General features: G+C 42.5%; 2 protein-coding genes and 1 non-coding gene across 6 annotated transcripts; 1 reads left to right on the top strand and 2 right to left on the bottom strand.

The window, feature by feature from the left end:
• Positions 1–1,967: 1,967 nt before the first annotated feature.
• LOC115155898 (centrosomal protein of 97 kDa) lies at positions 1,968–20,902 on the top strand. 4 transcript variants are annotated; one of them, XM_029702934.1, is made up of 12 exons: positions 12,373–12,468; positions 12,807–12,871; positions 13,149–13,291; positions 13,966–14,124; positions 14,217–14,318; positions 14,449–14,562; positions 14,684–14,850; positions 15,271–15,435; positions 15,759–15,919; positions 16,043–16,775; positions 19,460–19,535; positions 19,619–20,902. In XM_029702934.1, the coding sequence occupies exons 2-12, from the start codon at positions 12,823–12,825 to the stop codon at positions 20,075–20,077; spliced, it is 2,328 nt and encodes a 775-aa protein (XP_029558794.1). In that variant the 5' UTR covers positions 12,373–12,468; positions 12,807–12,822; the 3' UTR covers positions 20,078–20,902. The 4 variants fall into 4 exon arrangements, with proteins under 4 accessions (XP_029558793.1, XP_029558795.1, XP_029558794.1 ...); XM_029702933.1 differs by lacking the exons at positions 12,373–12,468; positions 12,807–12,871 and adding an exon at positions 1,968–3,236; XM_029702935.1 differs by lacking the exon at positions 12,807–12,871 and having other exon boundaries at positions 12,356–12,468.
• On the bottom strand, positions 4,751–11,389 carry LOC115155900 (60S ribosomal protein L24). The gene is made up of 6 exons (XM_029702940.1): positions 11,339–11,389; positions 11,140–11,215; positions 10,560–10,670; positions 9,870–10,006; positions 9,440–9,503; positions 4,751–4,879 (listed from the first exon to the last, which is right to left on the bottom strand). The coding sequence occupies exons 1-6, from the start codon at positions 11,341–11,343 to the stop codon at positions 4,799–4,801; spliced, it is 474 nt and encodes a 157-aa protein (XP_029558800.1). The 5' UTR covers positions 11,344–11,389; the 3' UTR covers positions 4,751–4,798.
• Positions 10,243–10,423, bottom strand: LOC115156388 (small nucleolar RNA SNORA23). Its single transcript, XR_003868229.1, has one exon. It is a non-coding gene; the product is annotated as a small nucleolar RNA SNORA23 (small nucleolar RNA).
• Positions 20,903–21,103: the final 201 nt, after the last annotated feature.

Genomic DNA, 21,103 nt, shown 5'->3' with positions numbered 1-21,103 from the left:
ATACTGTGAACCATCAGATCCTCCTCTCCACCCTCTCCGAGTTGGGCATCTCCGGCGCGGCCCACGCTTGGATTGCGTCCTACCTGACAGGTCGCTCCTACCAGGTGGCGTGGCGAGAATCTGTCTCCGCACCACGTGCTCTCACCACTGGTGTCCCCCAGGGCTCTGTTCTAGGCCCTCTCCTATTCTCGCTATACACCAAGTCACTTGGCTCTGTCATATCCTCACATGGCCTCTCCTATCATTGCTATGCAGACGACACATAATTAATCTTCTCCTTTCCCCCTTCTGATTACCAGGTGGCGAATCGCATCTCTGCATGTCTGGCAGACACATCAGTGTGGATGACAGATCACCACCTCAAGCTGAACCTCAGCAAGACGGAGCTGCTTTTCCTCCCGGGGAAGGACTGCCCGTTCCATGATCTCGCCATCACGGTTGACAACTCCATTGTGTCCTCCTCCCAGAGTGCTAAGAACCTTGGCGTGACCCTGGACAACACCCTGTCGTTCTCCACTAACATCAAGGCGGTGACCCGATCCTGTAGGTTCATGCTCTACAACATTCGCAGAGTACGACCCTGCCTCACACAGGAAGCGGCGCAGGTCCTAATCCAGGCACTTGTCATCTCCCGTCTGGATTACTGCAACTCGCTGTTGGCAGGGCTCCCTGCCTGTGCCATTAAACCCCTACAACTCATCCAGAACGCCGCAGCCCGTCTGGTGTTCAACCTTCCCAAGTTCTCTCACGTCACCCCGCTCCTCCGCTCTCTCCACTGGCTTCCAGTTGAAGCTCGCATCCGCTACAAGACCATGGTGCTTGCCTACGGAGCTGTGAGGGGAACGGCACCTCCGTACCTTCAGGCTCTGATCAGGCCCTACACCCAAACAAGGGCACTGCGTTCATCCACCTCTGGCCTGCTGGCCCCCCTACCTCTGAGGAAGCCCAGTTCCCGCTCAGCCCAGTCAAAACTGTTTGCTGCTCTGGCACCCCTATGGTGGAACAAGCTCCCTCACGACGCCAGGACAGCGGAGTCAATCACCACCTTCCGGAGACACCTGAAACCCCACCTCTTTAAGGAATACCTAGGATAGGATATAGTAATCCTTCTAACACCCCCCCCCCCCCCCCCCCCCCCAAAAAAAAAGATATAGATGTGCTATTGTAAAGTGGTTGTTCCACTGGATATCATAAGGTGAATGCACCAATTTGTAAGTCGCTCTGGATAAGAGCGTCTGCTAAATGACTTAAATGTAAAATGTTAAATGTAGTGCTGGAAGATCCCAGCTCTACAGGATCTTCCAGTAAGTTAACCTATCTTAAAGCACAGGGAATGAAGACCTATGGATTGGGCATCGCCATAAACAGCCCCAGTAAATTATTCTTTAGGAATCATTCTGTAGGCTCAAACTGTTGTAACTAAAGTTCTGTGTTTTAGTTTCTTACTTTCTTAATATTTAGCTTTATTTCCTTGGAATTATGACAGGAAATATATTAGACTATTTTATTCTGATATTTCAAATTTATTTGACCAGGTAGGCCAGTTGAGAACAAGTTCCCATTTACAACTGCGACCTGGCCAAGATAAAGCAAAGCAGTGCGACAAAAACAACAGAGTTACAAATAAACAAACGTACAGTCAGTAACACAATAGAAAAATCTATTTACAGTGTGTGCAAATGTAGACGATTAGGGAGGTAAAGCAATAAATAGGCCATAGAGGCGAAATAATTACAATTTAGCATTAACCCTGGAGTGATAGATGTGCAGATGATGATGTGCAAGTAGAGATACTGGGGTGCAAAAGAGCAAAAAGATAAATAACACTATGGGGATGAGGTAGTTGGATGTGCTATTTACAGATTGGCTGTGTACAGGCTGTTCTGACAGCTGATGCTTACAGTTAGAGAGGGAGATGTAAGTCTCCAGCTTCAGTGATTTTTGCAATTCGTTCCAGTCATTGGCAGCAGAGAACTGGAAGGAAAGGCGGCCTAAGACTAAGTTTACATAAACCTACATTTTTATTTTTGTATTTTTGCCTTATCCCACACTATAGGTATGAGCACTAGCAAAGGAGGCTGCCCCTGCAGAGTGTTGAGTTTCACCAATCCAACTCCCTGGACCGAAAGGGAGCCTCAACACCGGCAGAAACCCAGCCCCTCCATTCCACTTCCACCCTTGCTCCATTTTACAGTAAAAAAATGTTTGATTCCTTGCTGGAGATCATTTAATTTACCTGGATTTCTTCAGGTTTATAATGGCATATTAACCCTTACCAAAACACACTCAAATGGTGTCATCTGCGCACAATGTTTTATTTTTACGTTTTATTTCATGAAACAAGTTGTTTAAGTGTATATTCTTAAATTAATATTTATCATGCATTTTTTTTGGAAGTGTTGCTTTTTTTCTGAACTTTTTTTTTGTCATCATACCTCATGGTGTGGTTTCCTAAGGATGATCTTAAATCTGTTTGAATGTGGTTAAAAGGAATGTCTCCAATATTTATTAAATCATTTTGGTAACTATTTCTATAGTCGTACCTGAAGGATGATTAAACCATACATTCATGCCATGTGGCTGACTGTTCCTTCCATGTGTTGTAACTGCTTTAACCATTCAGGTAAACATTTCATATAGTAGCTTTTAACTGTAGATCTAGTGTAATTGGCACCCTGCTTATTGCCAATAGAAACATGAAATCACCAGCTTTTTTCCCTGATCGTTGGGTAATGTTAGGTGTTGCGGTCCTTGGGGCTGAATCTAGTGTGGTACCTGGAGACAATAAGGAAAACTTTAGGGATACAATGCATATAGAAAGTATACATTCCCCTAGGATTTCTTCACATTTTGTGTTACAAAATGGGAATCAAATGGATTGAATTGTCATTTTTTGACAATGATCAACACAATCTAATGTCACAGTGGAAGAAAAATTCATACAATTAAAGATGAATGAAAAATAAAACACCTTGATTAGATAAGTATTCATCCCTGAGTCAATACATGTTAGAATCACCTTTGGCAGTGATTACAGCTGTGAGTCTTCTTGGGTAAGTCTAAGACCTTTGCACACCTGGTTTGTGTATTTGCCCATTATTCTTTTCCAAATTCTTCAAGCTCTGTCAAGGTGTTGGAGATCATGGCTAGACAGCAATGTTCAAGTCTTGCCATAGATATAAGTAGATTTAAGTCAAAACTGGCATGGCTACTCTGGAACATTCACTACCTTCTTGGTAAGCAACTCTAGTATAGATTTGGCTTTGTGTTGTAGGTTATTGTCCTGCTGAAACGTGGATTTCTCTCCCAGTGTCTGGTGTAAAGCAAACCGGTTTTGTCTGTGCTTAGCTCATCCTGTTTGTTTTTATCCTGAAAAACTTGTCTTTGCTGTCAAGCATACCATGATGCAGCCACCACCATGCTTCATAATGAGGCAGTTACTCAGTGATGTTGGATTTGCCCCAAACGTAAGGCTTTGCATTTAGGCCAAAGTGTATTCCTTTGCAGTTTTTCTTCAGCATTACTTGAATGCCTTGTTGCATACATATGCATGTTTAAGAATTAGTATTTTTGCTATGTTAGGGTAATTGTGGAGTGACTACAATGTTGATCCATCCTCCATTCTCCCATCACAGCCATTGAACTCCAGCCTTTTTAAAATCACCAATGGCTCCCCTAAGCAGTTTCCTTCGTGTCCTGCAGCTCAGTTCAGGAGGACATCATCCACAGCCCAATTAACTTACTGCAACCATGCTTAAAGATATATTCAATGTCTGATTTGTTACCAATCACTGCCCTTTGAGGCTTTCAAAAAGCTCCCTGGTGTAATCTGTGCTTTAAAAGTCAAGGGGGTGAACACTTATGCAACTACATTTGTTATATTTAATAAGTGTAGAATTTTTTTCATTTTGACATGAGTATTGTGTAGATCAATTACAAAATTACAATTAAGGCCATTTCAAGCCCACTGTGACAAACTGAAAATGTTCAATGGGTTGTCGACTTTCTATAGGCACTATTGGTCCTTGTCTCCTATTGGTTAGTTCTCAGTAATTGGGAGATGCATAATGTGTTAAATGTAACTAGTGTAGACGAGAACACATTTTATCAATCCTACACGTTGGAAATAGTTATCCTCGGACTAAGCAATAACTGGCAAACAACATTGTCCATAATGCACACAACCTGTAATATTGAACATGAACTGGTATGCTCTTGTATTAACTATTTGAATTCAATCTTGGCATATTCTGCAGTGTTATTCTTGCGCAGATAGTATATGATTGTTAAAATAGGTGATTGCTTGGAGGGGGAGTATGCAGGCTCAGATTTCAAAACATGGTTTTGACCCATCTTGGCATTGACTATTGAGGTTTGGATAGTGCAACTTGGCACAAGGGTGGAACAAACAAATGGCCATGCCTCTGAATAAATTACTGTTTTGACACGATCTTCATTGATTGGTCCACCTTCGTATGCACACACATTTTTATTCAAGTCAACGTGCTTTACAATAACCCATCCTAGACCCATAAAGAGCAAGTAGAAGCAGTGGCAAGGGAAGAAACCAGAATCCAAGGGAAGGCCCATCTTCTGGTTGTACCAGGTGAAAGATTGGAGTCCTATGAGCAACTAACCAGACTGTTGACCACTAGCAAGGAAGGACAGTTCAGGGTGCATGACCAAATCAGGTCAGACAATTGTCAATTACACAAATCCAGAAAACAAAAGCACTGACAAACACCAAACATATTTGATTACCAAGAAGGTTTATTCACAATCAACAAAGCCAAAAGCTTTAGCGTTTGCCACCAACGCGAGGAGCATTGACCTTCATTTGCTTTGCCACCTTGGGTTTGGGTGTAGCCTTGGCAGGGGCCTAGAGGGAGACAAAGTACAGGTTAGACAAAGTACTTATAACCCTTTTAAAACAGATGTGGTATATTTATTACCTGTAAAAACTATAAGGTAATGTTGATGACCGCCTTTATCACTTCTTGCAGGTACACCCCTTATATATAGTGGGTTACTGGCAAATTTGGAGGAGTGGTGATAAACCATGGGGGATATTTGCACTTCAAATGTATTAAACAAAGGAAGTGTTAATGAATTTATCTGAAAAAGCAGAAACATTCAGACCCGATATCTGTATTTTGGTTACAGGTATCATATAGTTGGGTTTTGGATTTTAATATGTACTTGTTTATTCTATTTATTTTCCTTTGTAGTCTTATGTATAGATGCGGCTTATGCAACAGCTAATAGGGATCCAAATAAACTAAACTATTTTGGTTACAGGGTCTGAAAATGCAGGAATCATTAGGTCTTTAGGTGGCTTTTAATGTACCTTGTTTTTTTACTCCCTACTGGAGAACGACATGGGTTTTTAAGTGCCAATGTGAATTGGGTCAAGGAGGCTATTACATTTGAACATTTTGATGAGACATTTTCTGAAATCGCTATGTATGCATTAAATCAATTACACAACCATACAATCAATTTGACTTTTAATAAACAGTAATAATTTTGGCATAGACCTCACAATACAGGTGAATTCATATTCAATAGGACTTTGTGAATGCATTGAGTTACTGAGCAAATTTTTGGCTGATTTCATTAGTTTATGGGACTACAGATGACTAAATGTTTCCCTTTAATTTGGGACCATGAGGCCTACTTATCATTTAAAAAAAATAGAAATAGCCCATTTTCTTTTATAAAATGTGCACCATCTCTTTAACCTGTAGGGGGCAGTATAGGGGGCAGTATTTTCACGGCCGGATAAAAAACGAACCCGATTTAATCTGGTTACTACTCCTGCCCAGAAACTAGAATATGCATATAATTAGTAGATTTGGATAGAAAACACTCTAAAGTTTCTAAAACTGTTTGAATGGTGTCTGTCTGTGAGTATAACAGAACTCATATGGCAGGCCAAAACCTGTATGGAATCTTCTCAGGAAGTGCCCTGTCTGACAATTTGTTGTCCTTCTGTTGCATCTCTATCGAAAATACAGCATCTGTGCTGTAACATGACATTTTCTAAGGCTTCCATTGGCTCTCAGAAGGCGCCAGAAAGTGGAATGGGGTGTCTGCTGTCTCTGGGCAAAAAACATCAGGAGAATTTGTGAGTGGTCAGCCTGGGGACAGTGAGACAGAGGCGCGTTCACGAGAATTGTCAATTTTTTTCTTTCAGCCTTTGAATGAATACAACGTCGCCCGGTTGGAATATTATCGCTATTTTATGAGAAAAATAGCATAAAAATAGATTTTAAACAGCGTTTGACATGCTTCGAAGTACGGTAATAGAATATTTTGATTTTTTTTGTCACGAAATGCGCTCGCGCGTCACCCTTCGGATAGTGACCTAACGCACGAACAAAACGGAGCCATTTGAATACAACTATGGATTATTTGGAACCAAAACAGCATTTGTTGTTGAAGTAGAAGTCCTGGGAGTGCATTCTGACGAAGAACAGCAAAGGTAATCCAATTTTTCTAATAGTAATTCTGAGTTTAGGTTGTCCCAAACTTGGTGGGTGTCAAAATAGCTAGCCGTGATGGCTGGGCTATGTACTCAGAATATTGCAAAATGTGCTTTCGCCGAAAAGCTATTTTAAAATCGGACATAGCGATTGCATAAAGGAGTTCTGTATCTATAATTCTTAAAATAATTATGTATTTTGTGAACGTTTATCATGAGTAATTTAGTAAATTCACCGGAAGTTTGCGGTGGGTATGCTAGTTCTGAACATCACATGCTAATGTAAAAAGCTGTTTTTTGATAATCGGAAATCGGACAACGACAATTTGGAAATCGGACAACGTGGTTCGATTCAGGAGAAGTGTATCTATAAAATTGTGTAAAATAGGACTATGTTTGAGAACTTTGAGTTATGACATTTTGTGGTTTTAAATTTGGCGCTCTGATTTGTCACTGGCTGTTGAATAGTGTGGGACGATTTCATCCCACCTCCCCTAGAGAGGTTAACCTGTTGGGGCTAGGGGGCAGTATTTGCACGGCCGGATAAAAAAATGTACCCGATTTAAACTGGTTACTACTCCTGCCCAGAAACTAGAATATGCATATAATTAGTAGATTCGGATAGAAAACACTAAAGTTTCTAAAACTGTTTGAATGGTGTCTGAGTATAACAGAACTCATATGGCAGGCCAAAATCTGAGAAGATTCCATACAGGAAGTGCCCTGTCTGACAATTTGTTCTCCTTCTGTGGCATCTCTATCTCTGCTGTAACGTGACATTTTCTAAGGCTTCCATTGGCTCTCAGAAGGCGCCAGAAAGTGGAATGACGTCTCTCCTGTCTCTGGGCGAAAAACAGCAGGAGATTTTGTGAGTGGTCAGGCTGGGAACAGTGACACTGGAGATGCGCGTTCATGTGAATTCTCATTTTTTTCCTTTCAGCCTTTGAATGAATACAACGTCGCCCGGTTGGAATATTATCGCTATTTTATGAGAAAAATAGCATAAAAATAGATTTTAAACAGCGTTTGACATGCTTCGAAGTACGGTAATAGAATATTTTGATTTTTTTTGTCACGAAATGCGCTCGCGCGTCACCCTTCTGACTATTTTATGAGAAAAATAGCATAAAAATGTATTTTAAATAGCGTTTGACATGCTTCGAAGTACAGCAATGGAATATTTCGAATTTTTTTGTCACGAAATGCGCTCGCACGTCACCCTTCGGATACTGACCTGAACGCACAAATAAACGGAGGTATTTGAATATAACTATGGATAATTTGGAAACAAAACAACATTTGTTGTTGAAGTAGAAGTCCTGGGAGTGCATTCTGACGAAGAACAGCAAAGGTAATCCAATTTTTCTTATAGAAAATCTGAGTTTGGTGAGTGCCAAACTCGGTGGGTGTCAAATTAGCTAGCCGTGATGGTCGGGCTATGTACTCAAATGTGCTTTCGCCGAAAAGCTATTTTAAAATCTGACACCACGATTGCATAAAGGAGTTCTGTATCTATACTTCTTAAAATAATTGTTATGTATTTTGTGAACGTTAATCGTGAGTAATTTAGTAAATTCACCGGAAGTTTGCGGTGGGTATGCTAGTTCTGAACATCACATGCTAATGTAAAAAGCTGTTTTTTGATAGAAATATGAACTTGATTGAACAAAACATGCATGTATTGTATAACATAATGTCCTAGGAGTGTCATCTGATGAAGATCATCAAAGGTTAGTGCTGCATTTAGCTGTGGTTTTGGTTTTTGTGACATATATGCTTGCTTTGAAAATGGCTGTGTGATTATTTTTGGCAGGGTACTCTCCTGACATAATCTAATGTTTTGCTTTCGCTGTAAAGCCTTTTGGAAATCGGACAATGTTAGATTAACGAGAGTCTTGTCTTTAAAATGGTGTAAAATAGTCATATGTTTGAGAAATTGAAGTTATAGCATTTTTGAGGTTCTGGTAATGGAAAGACAAGTGATTTCGCCAACATTTGGTGACAATCATCTTTGAAATTAGCATATTTTGCATTATTGATTGCATATTAGCCATCACAAATAAGGTTCTAGGGTAGTGACCTGGCGTTATCTTCACAGCTAGCTCTATGAATGGTGTTTAGCTAGCAAGCTACCAGTATGTTGCCTTATTAAGCCCTGCAGCCTGTACGGACATTGTTTTGTAGAAATTAATTTACTGTTTCTGCATTCCGTGTGGCATTATTAGTGTGCTACATTTATATGCAGCAAGCAGCTCAGGGGTTCCTCGAGAACAGGCTAACTAATAATGAGTGGCGTCAGCTTACAGGAATTTCACACGAGGCAAGTACACTTGCTATTAAGGGGAAAAGCCGACACTCAAGGGCCGATACACTTGGAAAGGCTAATATCGGCCAAAAATAAATCGACCCGACCGACATCTCTAACCCCTATTGCTTTTAGATAAAAAAAACTGGTATAAAAATACAGGCATGGTAAAATAGTGAGATTTCAGTCTATATGAAAGGAATGTAACTAACACACCTTTGGACTCTCCAATAGGAATCTAATGTAGTTCCTTACCACAGTGCTAGTTTTTTTCTTTACAGCTCTTGATAAACCACTTGGTGCCATTACAATTCCAAGCATAAATAAACCATGTGAGACATTTCTGCCAGAGGCTGAGGTGACTAAGAGCAGCAATGTAAACCAAAGATATTGCAGAGCGATTCAAGAGGATGCAATTGTGAGTGGTCCCGTCATTCTCCTGCAAAATTATAGCTGAATGAATGACAACTGCTGAGGATACCGCTTGCTGAAGTCGGCCCAAAACGGCCAATTTTTACTTTGTGAGTCTACCTTTATCTGTGTGAAAATGTAGATTTCCACATTAATACCTTGCTGTGTTTTATAGACGCAGGTCATAAATGTTTTACTTTCTGACCAATCAAATTTGCACATGGCTATAGAAATCTTACCTTAGCACCGGCAGCAGAGGGTTTCTTGGTCGTCTGCTTTGCCTTCTTGGCCTCCTTGGCAGCTCTAGTGACAAAAGAATGATAGAAATTAGGCCAATGCCACACATCCCAAAAACAACACAAGACAGGAGTCCACAGACTGCAGAAATAACACCGCAACTGACTAGAGTAATAAAACACCATTATTGCATATGCGTTAACATGGCTAAAAAACCAAGACTGACAATTCGCTGTTGAATTTTTACAAATACAATAACTGCAGTACCACAGGAAAATCAGTGTCAGTGTGTTCTTCACAGAGCCAACTCTGACAACACTAAATTGTTAAACACTATACAATTTACTTTCCTTAGCACCAAAATGCCAGCTATTGACATTTTACATCTAAAGCCAAGTTTCTGGTAAAGCATGGTTTTGGTGAGGTCCTCACCTGATGGCCTGCTCACGCTGGGCCTTGCGGACCTCAGGCTTCTGGTTCCTCTTGGCCATGATCTCAGCCAGGGAGGCGCCGGTGATGGCCCTCTGGAACTTCACGGCACGGCGTGTGCGCTTCTTTGTCACCTCTTCCTGTTGGGACAGGAAACAGCATGGCCATATTCAGGATCAAGTATGGGCAGTTTGGTAGTGTTAGGTTATTAGCAGGCACAACACAGGAGAAAACATTGCATTTTAAGTAGCACTCATGTAGCTGAACTAGTCCAATAAGAATGCTCATCAACACTATAGTTTTGTGCCAAAGAAACAGTAACAACCACGCAGGTGTACTGCATTACTGCAAACCCCTAACATCTTTCTCACATAAGGTTTGTAGGAGAGTATGGAGGCTGGCCAGTGGTAAGGAGTCAGAGACATCACAGAGCCAGTACTATGATCTCCAGTGAGTCTATGGCCGCAGGTATGTGGAGTGAGCACTGCCGTCCAAGCTGTAGGACACAGCCTGGCAACAGCACATAACGCAGATGGCAACCACGCACACCGTCCCACCCGCAGCCAAAAACAAAGGCACACCAAAACACACCTTGTCAAAACTTAGGTTGTATAACTGAATCACAAGGTAAACACTCACAGTAGCCACTGCTTGTCAGCATTTGAGGGGAAATTATGCACACGAGGTACTTACAGACTGGCCCTTCTTGTGCTTGCGCCTGTACAGCACAGTCCAGTTGATCTGTCTGGGGTTCCTCTTGGCCAGGAAGGCAGACTCACACTTAGCATTCAGGAACTGGAAAACCTGGGTGGGGGCGTAAACTATACATGAGTGAGATATTTGACAGTCATTTGGCATGTTGACATGTCCATGTCTAGTTGTAATATTGTTATAACTGCAGTGGAGAAAGGTTTTGACTAGGTGGTATACAACTACGACCAGAAGTGACTTTTTCGTAGTAAGTTATGAGAATTACTGAAAAAGGTTATGAGAATTAAGTTAACGTTAGAAAAACGGTTACCTAAAATGCACTCAACCTACTACGAAAGGTCACTTCCGGTCGTAGTTTTACTCCTTGTCACAACAATGAATAAATTGCATAGCAGCGTCTGCCCAAGCGACAGGCAAAGAACCAAGTAAACACTCCATGAACAGTTCTACTGTAACAATTTCAATACAATGTCAGACACGGCTTATTGCAATCAACCATGATAAAACAAACTTAACTAAGTGGCATTAGAGGAAGGAAAAGAGTAGACCTAGGGTGCCGTACCTTCCCATCTATTCTGGCGTATCGGACACCATGGCCGGGGTATATTTTGTACCCACTGAAACTGCACAGCTCGACCCTGTAGCGGAATAATATAAACCATTAGAAGATAAACGTGTCATTTTGTATAATAGCGCGTTTTTAGCACTAAAACGGTTATTTTAAAGCTTTGATGGCAATAGATATTATTCCGTAAACTCACTTCATGATAGTTGAGGGGGGACACAAAACCGGAAAGAAAGATGTCGGAAACGGAAACGATGTTATAGGTAAGATTTCTTCATTCTTTATATTTTTTTCCCCCACGTATTTTTTCTACACTGCATGTATTTTATCCCTTACATTTCATTCAGAAGCATTATTTGGATTTTCAAATATAACAACATATTTCAAAATGTTGTTCATGCAAAGTAGTTGACCAATAAGCAACTCGATCGGTTGATTGGCGTTGACACAAGCGGGAAGTATGGCCTTGATTTTTTTATTTGCATTATTATTTTTTGTTTGTTTTATTGAAATTCCATACATTTTGAAGGATACAAATTGAAATGTGTTTCAAAAATCTATACATCCTTAAAAATGTTTTACATAAAACGTCACAAACAGATAAACACAAAAACACATAACGTTACAGGGTTTTACGTTCAAAGAAATGAGAAAGCTTAATTAAGAGTTTCAATTGATTTCAGTAACTTCTTATTCTTACAGAGCATACCATTTAATGTGTCAAAGTAATTATATATTTAAAAAATATTTAATACCATGTTTTTTTTCCTTAGAAATTACATTTTATGGATGTGATATTAAGCAAGAATTATAATCAAGTGTATCACATACTTTTCGTTAGGGGAGAATCTTGGACTATCAAAAACAAAAAGAAAAGCCATTTGTAAGTTTCTCTAGCCATTGAAGTATGGCCTTGATAGAAAGGCTAACCAAAGGAACCAATCAAAAACTGAACAAAATGAAGGTATTTTAAAGTTGAAGAGATATATTTGATCAGTATACACTTTGAAAATAGCATCTTGATTTCAGTCCTTTCATATTGGAATTGCTATCAACTGTAAATCAATTGGTCTATTTCCCCCGGAGAATCGACAACAGTGGCGCGCTGCGGTAAAGCCATTTGTAGTCTTTTTGAAACCAGGCATCGTGGTCCTTTATGGCGAACGGATTTTTTTAAACTACATATTCCGGTAAATTCTTAATCGTATTTTCTGTTGTACTGACTGACAAGACAGTTGTGCGCTGGGAACCAGGCTAGCGAATTTTGTTCATTATCGTATATTCTTCGCAGAATGGGAATATCAGATGTAACATTTGACACAGCTGGTGAGTGCATGACAGCTCCCTTGTGTGATGTTCGACTTTGTAGGTCAACGATTTAGCGAACATAGCTATAACGGTTCTTTCAAAATGATTGGCTCTATCCTACGTTAGCTAGCTAACTAGCTGGAGCTACTTACTGTCTGTAGCTACCCATCCTGTCCTCATTCCAGCTAATGTGGTCATCTCATAGTCCATAGTCATGCTTACAGGACTGGAGGACTAATGTAGAGCCAACAGATCACAATGGCCTAAGTGATTGGTGTTTTCAGTAGAGCTATGCTGCATTGGATATGTGAAAAAAATATTTTAATTGTCTGAACAAGACTTCCAATATCATGCAGGATTTTCACAACCATCATGTCTCCAATCCCACTGCTTTATCAGCTACTCAATCAACAGAGTGAAGGTGAATGAATCATCATCCCTCAGAGTATAGTAGACCCAGTATGAATATACTGCATAATAGTGATAAACAGAAGTTCTTCAAGACTGCTTGCTTGTTTCAGTTGGCTCCCTGTCTGTGTCTTGCTTAAAGGTGTGTCCATGTGCATAGTAGATTTATACGCTTGCCTCCCTAGTTGCCGTTGAGAGCCTGATATTGTTGATGTTCATGGTGATACTACTAGCATGTGCATAATAGGTTATACATCCATCCACTCCCATGTTTATGGTTTCCCCTTCAGGTCCTGTGGTGGACTTGTCAGCCCAGGGTCTGCAGAAGCTGGAGCCCAGTTTCACCTGCTCTGATGAAACACACACGCTCATCCTGGACCGGAACCACATCATGAAACTAGACCATTTGGAGAGAAGCCCAGGCCTCCAACAGGTAGGTAGGTTCTTTGTAAGTTAGGTCTTGGTGGACTGTATATTCTTTAGGTCAGGTTTTACTTGATGTATTTCTCTCCCGTGTGCTGGTAAGGACACAGATGACAGACAGGTAAGATTCCAGTTGAGGTGGTTTAATAATGTTGAAGATGCACAGGCACGGAACAGCACCACACAGTGTATGTAGTATGGATTGGCTAAGGCACTTGGTGGTATGGCAACTTTATTCAACCAAAGTGTGTGTGTGTGGTATATCAACAAGGACACACACTGGTCTTGGCTAACACAATGAAAGCTAACTGGTGGGAAAAAACATGGATGACTGGAGATTGCACAGCATGCTCTTCTCCACTTTACCGGTGGGTGGAGCTACAGCTCTGATATGATGAACTACAAATACTTCACAGCCTTTCGTACACTCCCTCTTACTGGGTACTGTTACATGATTGGTTGTGTGACTAAATTTGCATATCCACCAAGGCACATTTGATGGAATATGTTCAATTTAACTGTTGAACATGGTTGAATTCCTTATCTAATTTGTAAAATGGGAATTTACTACTTCTATATGTTGTTGCAAACTTGTAATGTACCACATTGGGATGGATTAGTTCCCTCTATATTGTTCTGCCGTCTCATTCTGCCTCTCTCTTTCCTGTTTTCTTTGCTGTGCAGCTATCTGTTGTTGGAAACCGCCTGGTGCGGATGATGGGTGTGTGTCGTCTAACCGAGCTGAGAGTTCTGAACCTGCCCAATAACAGTATTGGCTATATTGAAGGGCTGAGAGACCTGCCACACCTGAAGTGGCTCAACCTGTCAGGCAACAACATCAAGGTGAGGTGAAAAAAGTAGACGAGGTACTCCCTCCATATTTGTGTACATTTTGACTCCTGATCATGCGATCTGGATGTCCACTTTTCTATCAGGTCATTGAGCAGCTCAACAACTGTGTGGCTCTTCAACACTTGGACCTGTCTGATAACAACATCTCCAACATTGGTGATGTTACCAAGCTGTTAGCCTTAAAGGTGAGAAGAGGTCTTGCCTCATGGCTTTTCAGAGTTATGGGGCTTCAGATAGAATTCTGGAGCAGTAAGTAGGAGAGTTTTTAAGTGATTGGTTGTGGTGTTGATTGACTGGCTGCCATTTCTCTTGCAGACCCTTCTCCTCCATGGAAATAGCATTACGACGCTGCAGACCGTTCCCGCTCATTTGCCCATCCATCTGTCCATCCTTTCCCTGGCAGAGAATGAAATTAGAGACCTCAATGAGGTAAAGACCCTTCCTTTTTGTTCCTTTGCACTCTCACCCGCTCTGCTTTTACAACAATCTCTCTCCTACTTCTCTCTCACCTGCTTGTCTCTTTCTTTCTCTCTCTCTCTGTCTCCCACAGGTCTCCTACCTGGCACCCCTCCATGACCTGGAACAGCTCACCATAATGGCTAACCCCTGCGTCATGGTAACCCCCTCGTTGCCTGGATATGACTACCGGCCATACATCATGAGCTGGTGTCTGAATCTCAAGATCCTGGATGGATATGTGGTGTCTCAGAAAGAAGGGTGAGACTAGTTCCAGAACTCCATTGAAGTTACAAATGCCAGCTTGGCATGGGAAGGGGGGTAGGCAGGGATTGAGATGAAGGGTTTCCCTATGGCCCGAGGAAGTGACTTGAGCAGTTGCGCAAGTTGAGCCTGCTCTGAGATAACAACCAAAATGCAAAGAATTCCAGTAGTCTGGTCTTTCTGGTTCCTCCCCTGTTTTGTAGGTGCAAATAGCTACTTAAAATGTTCGTGCAACTGATCATAATCTTTGGGCAATCAAAAAATATTCCTGACTTGCCCAAAGGGCGAGAGCCTTTCAGACCATAATGTCAATCCCTTAGTAGGAAAATGGACTATTATCCAGTTATACCATCGAAGTGTTGAGTGATGATCACTCTTATTGCTGGTGTTTAATGTCTCTAACGTCTGTGATCTCAGGTTGAAGGCAGAGTGGCTGTACAGCCAGGGCAAAGGTCGACTATACCGGCCAGGTCAGCACATGCAGCTGGTCCAGTACTTGGCCACCGTGTGCCCTTTGACCTCCACGCCAGCCCTGGAGACCGCGGAGGATGCCAAGCTGGAGAAGATCCTCAGCAAGCAGAGGTAGGAGAATGCATTCACAACTGGACTGTGATGCCAACAGCTGTTCAAACTATCACACAGGTAGTGGATGTGTTCTCCCTGTGATCACATGGAAAAAGTGCCAAATATAAATCCTACCCATTGTTAGAATCCATTTGACATTAAACTGGATCCATCTGTGGCTTTTCTGCTTAGTTTTGGTCATTTAACTTCAAGGTATCTTTTAACCAGATGAGAAATATGAAGCAGATGAGACAGCTTGCACAATCATTGAAATGACTATTTAATTACTCTCTCCTTTGTGTCACATTAGTTAACCAGGGGACCTGTGTGTATATATACAGGTTCCACCAGAGGCAACTCCTGCAGCAGACCCAGGGGGGCTTCCCCAGCCCTCCCCGCCCCACCCAACTGAATGTGGAGACTCAAAGCCCCCGCCATGTGCCTCTAATAGAGGAAGACAGAACCACGATGCCTGTGACTGCTCCATCAGCCAGACAGACAGGTAGAGGACATGAACTCTACCTGTTTGTGTTTCTCTCAATTCTGTAACTCCCATCAATCCAAGTGTGTGTCTGGTGTATAAATCTAATCTCTTCCTCTCTTCTTTGTGTGTGCATGTGTTCAGAGCTGGCGACGGTGCAGGTGAACACCTGGCTAGGCTGCGACCCCTCCCAGGCGGCCGCACCTCCTCTCCGTGGCCTCAGGGGTGTGGAGGAGCACCTCTACCTGGAGGACGTCCAGAGCCAGACAGATGAGGACAAACTCAACGGCAGCCTGCTCTCCTCCGAGTCCACCTTCCTCCTAGTCACCTCTGAACCCCCCCACTCCGACAGCGAGGATGAGACAGAGACATTTGAGCACGACTCGCTGGTGCCCGAACATCCCAAAAAGACCCTTGCTGAAAAGACCCTACAGGCACCCTTGGGGAGAGGGAGTGAGAGCCAGAAGGAGAGAGAGAGGGAGATGGAGAGAGAAAGGGAGATGGAGAGAGAAAGGGAGATGGAGAGAGAAAGGGTGTCAGGTGACAGCCACCTCACCTGCACCTTAACCTCAACTGCTGGTCTACCTATGATGGGAGATGACCAATCACAGACCAATGACAGCGCTCTGCTCCAGGGAGCATACTCAAACTGCAATGCTGTAGAGGTGAGGGCGGGGTCTAAGCAGGAAGATAAAGCAGTGGTGAGATGTGATAGGCTGGGCCGCTGTGAGACGGACAGGGCAGCCGTCAGGATCCAGGCATGGTGGAGGGGAATGTGGACTCGGCGCTGCAACCCGCTGGCCAAAGAGGTGCGGTGTGAGATCCGCCTGCGCAGGATGCAGGAGCACATAGTCTTCCTTTCTGGAGAGTTTGAGAGGTACGGAACAGACCCCAAGAAATCCAAGGGCTGCGTTCCTATTCTCTACTCTTTTCCAGAAGGGTGAACTCATTCACTCCCCCTCATGCATTAAAAAGCATTGGATTGCTGCGTACATGCCTGATGGGAGTTTCCACCATATTCCTCTCACCAGTCCATTCCTTTCAAATTCATGAGGGGCAGTGTACGAGTGCACACTTAAGGAGAAGGGTAGAGAATTGGAGTGTAGACACTGTTCTCCAGTCCTGGTCCACAAAGTGTGCAGACTTCACCAGTTTCAATCAGTCCACTAGTAATAATGATAATGTATTACATTTGTAAATTGATTTTAATTACAAAACAAATCTCACAGCTCAGAATTAAAGATAAACTGCTACTAGTTATCAAGCCCTCAATTAGTTGGATCATGTCTGTTGGCACTGGGCTTGAACACAACCAGACAAGTTGTGATTGTGCATGAGGTATTACATATGTGCATGGTTCATTACTATGTCTGGGTGTTGTTGCCTAAAAGGCATGGTTCATTATTATGTCTGGGTGTTGTTGCCTAAAAGACATGGTTCATTACTATGTCTGGGTGTTGTTGCCTAAAAGACATGGTTCATTACTATGTCTGGGTGTTGTTGCCTAAAAGGCATTGTTCATTACTATGTCTGGGTGTTGTTGCCTAAAAGGCATGGTTCATTACTATGTCTGGGTGTTTTTGCCGAAAAGGCATGGTCACACATTTGTTTATATACTTGGTGGTGAGCTAGATAAGAAACTGGCAAGAATATCGCCTTACAAAACTTAAATTCCCATTAAAAATAGCAGCCATTTAGCTTTTTGTTAGGAGTGCACAAAGTGTTATCTTTGGCCATGCTCCAGAATATAGCTATAGCCATTGGTATGTTGGAAGCCTTGTTCTCCTGCAACAGAGTGACATTTTTTATGTACAGTTGAAGTCAGAAGTTTACATACACCTTAGCCAAATACATTTAAACTCAGTTTTTCACAATTCCTGACATTTAATCCTCGTAAAAATTCCCTGTCTTAGGTCAGTTAGGATCACCACTTTATTTTAAGAATGTGAAATGTCAGAATAATAGTAGAGTGGTTTATTTCATTCATCACATTCCCAGTGGGTCAGAAGTTTACATACACTCAATTAGTATTTGGTAGCATTGCGTTTAAATTGTTTAACTTGGGTCAAACGTTTTGGATAGCCTTCCACAAGCTTCCCACAATAAGTTGGGTGAATTTTGGCACATTCCTCCTGACAGAGCTGGTGTAACTGAGTCAGGTTTGTAAGCCTCCTTGCTCGCACATGGTTTTTCAGTTCTGCCCACAAATTTTCAATGGGATTGAGGTCAGGGCTTTGTGATGGTCACTCCAATACCTTGACTTTGTTGTCCTTAAGCCATTTTGCCACAACTTTGGAAGTATGCTTGGAGTCATTGTCCATTTGGAAGACCCATTTGCAACCAAGTTTTGACTTCCTGACTGATGTCTTGAGATGTTGCTTCAATATATCCACATCATTTTCCATCCTCATGATGCCATCAATTTTGTGAAGTGCAACAGTCCCTCCTGCAGCAAAGCACCAACACAACATGATGCTGCCACCCCTGTGCTTCACGGTTGGGATGGTGTTCTTCGGCTTGCAAGCCTCCTCCTTTTTCCTCCAAACATAACGATGGTCATTATGGCCAAACAGTTCTATTTCATCAGACCAGAGAACATTTCTCCAAAAAGTACAATCTTTGTCCCCATGTGCAGTTGCAAACCGTAGTCTGGCTTTTTTTATGGCGGTTTTGGAGCAGTGGCTTCTTCCTTGCTGAGCGGCCTTTCAGGTTATGTCTATATAGGACTCGTTTTACTTTGGATATAGATACTTTTGTTCCTGTTTCCCCCAGCATCTTCACAAGGTCCTTTGCTGTTGTTCTGGGATTGATTTGCACTTTTCGCACCAAAGTACATTAATCTCTAGGAGACTGAACGCCTCTCCGTCCTGAGCGGTATGACGGCTGCGTGGTCCCATGGTGCTTATACTTGCGCACTCTTGTTTGTACAGATGAACGTGGTACCTTCAGGCATTTGGAAATTGCTCCCAAGGATTAACCAGACTTGTGGAGGTCTACAATTGAGGTCTTGATGTCTTGGCTTATTTCTTTTAATTTCCCCATGATGTCAAGCAAAGAGGCACTGAGTTTGAAGGTAGGCCTTGAAATTCATCCACAGGTACACCTCCAATTGACTGAAATGATGTCAATTAGCCTATCAGAAACTTCTAAAGCCATGACATTTTCTGGAATTTTCCAAGCTGTTTAAAGGCACAGTCAACTTAGTGTATGTAAACTTCTGACCCACTGGAATTGTGATACAGTGAAATAATCTGTCTGTAAACAATTGTTGGAAACATTACTTGTGTCATGCACAAAGTAGATGTTCTAACTGACTTGCCAAAACTATAGTTTGTTAACAAGAAATTTGTGGAGTGGTTGAAAAACACATTTTAATGACTCCAACCTAAGTGTATGTAAACGTCCTACTTCAACTGTAACTAGCTTGCTCTTTCAACACTTCTGATGGCACAGCCAGATAGGTCTAAAGGATGACGGTATCTAGCTGTTTCTGTTGAAGATCACATATATCAGGCAAATATGTCATTCTTCCAAAGAATACTTTGTTGTTTGTGTGTACAGAGTGAGGCAGCAGCATGAAGAGGAGAGGTTGCAGAGACTGGTACAGGAGGAGGCTGTGAGGTTTCTATGGAGACAGGTCAGTGATAAACAAGCTCATGCATCAAATGTAGATGCACATACAGACACCCTTTCTCACTCCTTCTCCCCATCTCTCTGCAGCTTCAGTCCATGCAGCAGTGGCAGCGTTCTGTAGAGGGGCAGCTGGCCAGCGTGACTCAGGCTGGGTCATCTCCTGCTCCAGCCCCGACGTCCGGGCTCTGTGACCCCCCAGCTCTTCGACTCCCTCTACCTCTGGCCTCCAGCACTGCAAACCCGGCCTGTACAGTCCTTTCCTTCCCAGACTCGGGCTTCCAGTCAACAGATGAACTGCAGGTGGGGCAGGAAGACAATTTCCTGAGCTTTGGGACGGGCGACTCTCTGGAGACTGTGCGGCCGCTGGTCGTGGGGAGGTCCCTGGCTCCTTGTGGTGGGGGGAACAGTCAGGACTGCAGTCTGCTGGAGCAGTACCTGTCCTCCGTGCAACAGAGAGAGGAGGAGGCAGAGGGGGGTGCCAGCGACAGAACAGGCACACCACAGCCCCCCTCATCCGCCCTCATCTGCCGAAACAGCACAGCCTGACTCCCCGCTCAGAACACAGGAGACAAAGACACAGAGCAGCAACACACACTGGAAAGTCCAATCTGAAGTGCCTGTCCCGCTCCTAGTCTTCTGGGATTGGCTAAGAGACTACCCATAAACTCAGTCCATCTGTGCTGATGAATGTTATTGTTGGCTCTAACAGTGCCTCATAGAACTTACTGACTAACATTCATATAGCGAGTGGACTCACGAATACATTCATATAGCCTGGATGACTTTTCTCATTTTGACTTTAAATCTCTTGGACTGCTGCTAGCCTGGAGACCTGACTTTTCCTGCATTCAATAATGCTTTGTTGGTTGCCATGATTTGTCAGTCCAAGGACAATTGGGCTAATGCTTGATTTACATTCGGGAGACGTAGGAACGATAGTCCCAGCTTCCGATACCTCGGGGAGTTTTTCCGTACACGGCAGACATGCAATTTAGACCGGTGCTAAAAATGTTAATCCATGACATGCCCCAACATTAAGTGATAGCACGTCCGGTGACAAGATTCTCCAGGACAATCGGATAGAAAGGCATCCCACGGTACTCAGTAACCCTTTCCTTGACCTCACTGAAACTATACATAACCTTAACCTAAGCCTCTTTTCTAAACCTAACCTTAATTTATTTCAACCCCTGTGCCTAAGTTTTTGTTCTGCTGGTTGAATCTACACTTCCTTTAAGTTTAAGTATTAAGTCCATCTACCCTCCAACTTTAGTCATCTGCAACTTCCCTGTCTGTCATGCTCCTGCAGTGGTGGAAAAAGTACCCAGTTGTCATACTGGAGTAAAAGTAAAGATACCTTTTATAGAAAATGACTGAAGTGAAAGTCGCCGAGTAAAATTCTACTTGAGTAAAAGTCTAGAAGTATTTGGTTTTAAATATACTTAAGTATCAAAAGTAAAAGTACAAGTATAAATAATTTCAAATTCCTTATATTAAGCAAACCAGACCACATCATTTTATTTTCTCTTTACTGATAGCCAGGGGCACGCTCCAACACTTAGACATCCTTTA

Source organism: Salmo trutta, chromosome 20 (genome assembly GCF_901001165.1).
Source record: "Salmo trutta chromosome 20, fSalTru1.1, whole genome shotgun sequence".
NCBI classification, from domain to species: domain Eukaryota; kingdom Metazoa; phylum Chordata; class Actinopteri; order Salmoniformes; family Salmonidae; genus Salmo; species Salmo trutta.
This window is presented reverse-complemented; position numbering and strand designations above follow the sequence as displayed.

Excerpts from the sequence above, each read along its gene's own strand:
- LOC115155898 (XM_029702933.1), top strand. The coding sequence starts at position 3,143 with ATGGCTAGACAGCAATGTTCAAGTCTTGCCATAGATATAAGTAGATTT. Across the intron at positions 14,319-14,448 it reads CCAAGCTGTTAGCCTTAAAG|ACCCTTCTCCTCCATGGAAA; the intron begins GTGAGAAGAGGT and ends TTTCTCTTGCAG. Across the intron at positions 15,436-15,758 it reads AAGATCCTCAGCAAGCAGAG|GTTCCACCAGAGGCAACTCC; the intron begins GTAGGAGAATGC and ends GTATATATACAG.
- LOC115155900 (XM_029702940.1), bottom strand. Across the intron at positions 10,007-10,559 it reads AGCACAAGAAGGGCCAGTCT|GAAGAGGTGACAAAGAAGCG; the intron begins GTAAGTACCTCG and ends CTGTCCCAACAG. Across the intron at positions 9,504-9,869 it reads CAGCGTGAGCAGGCCATCAG|AGCTGCCAAGGAGGCCAAGA; the intron begins GTGAGGACCTCA and ends TTTTGTCACTAG.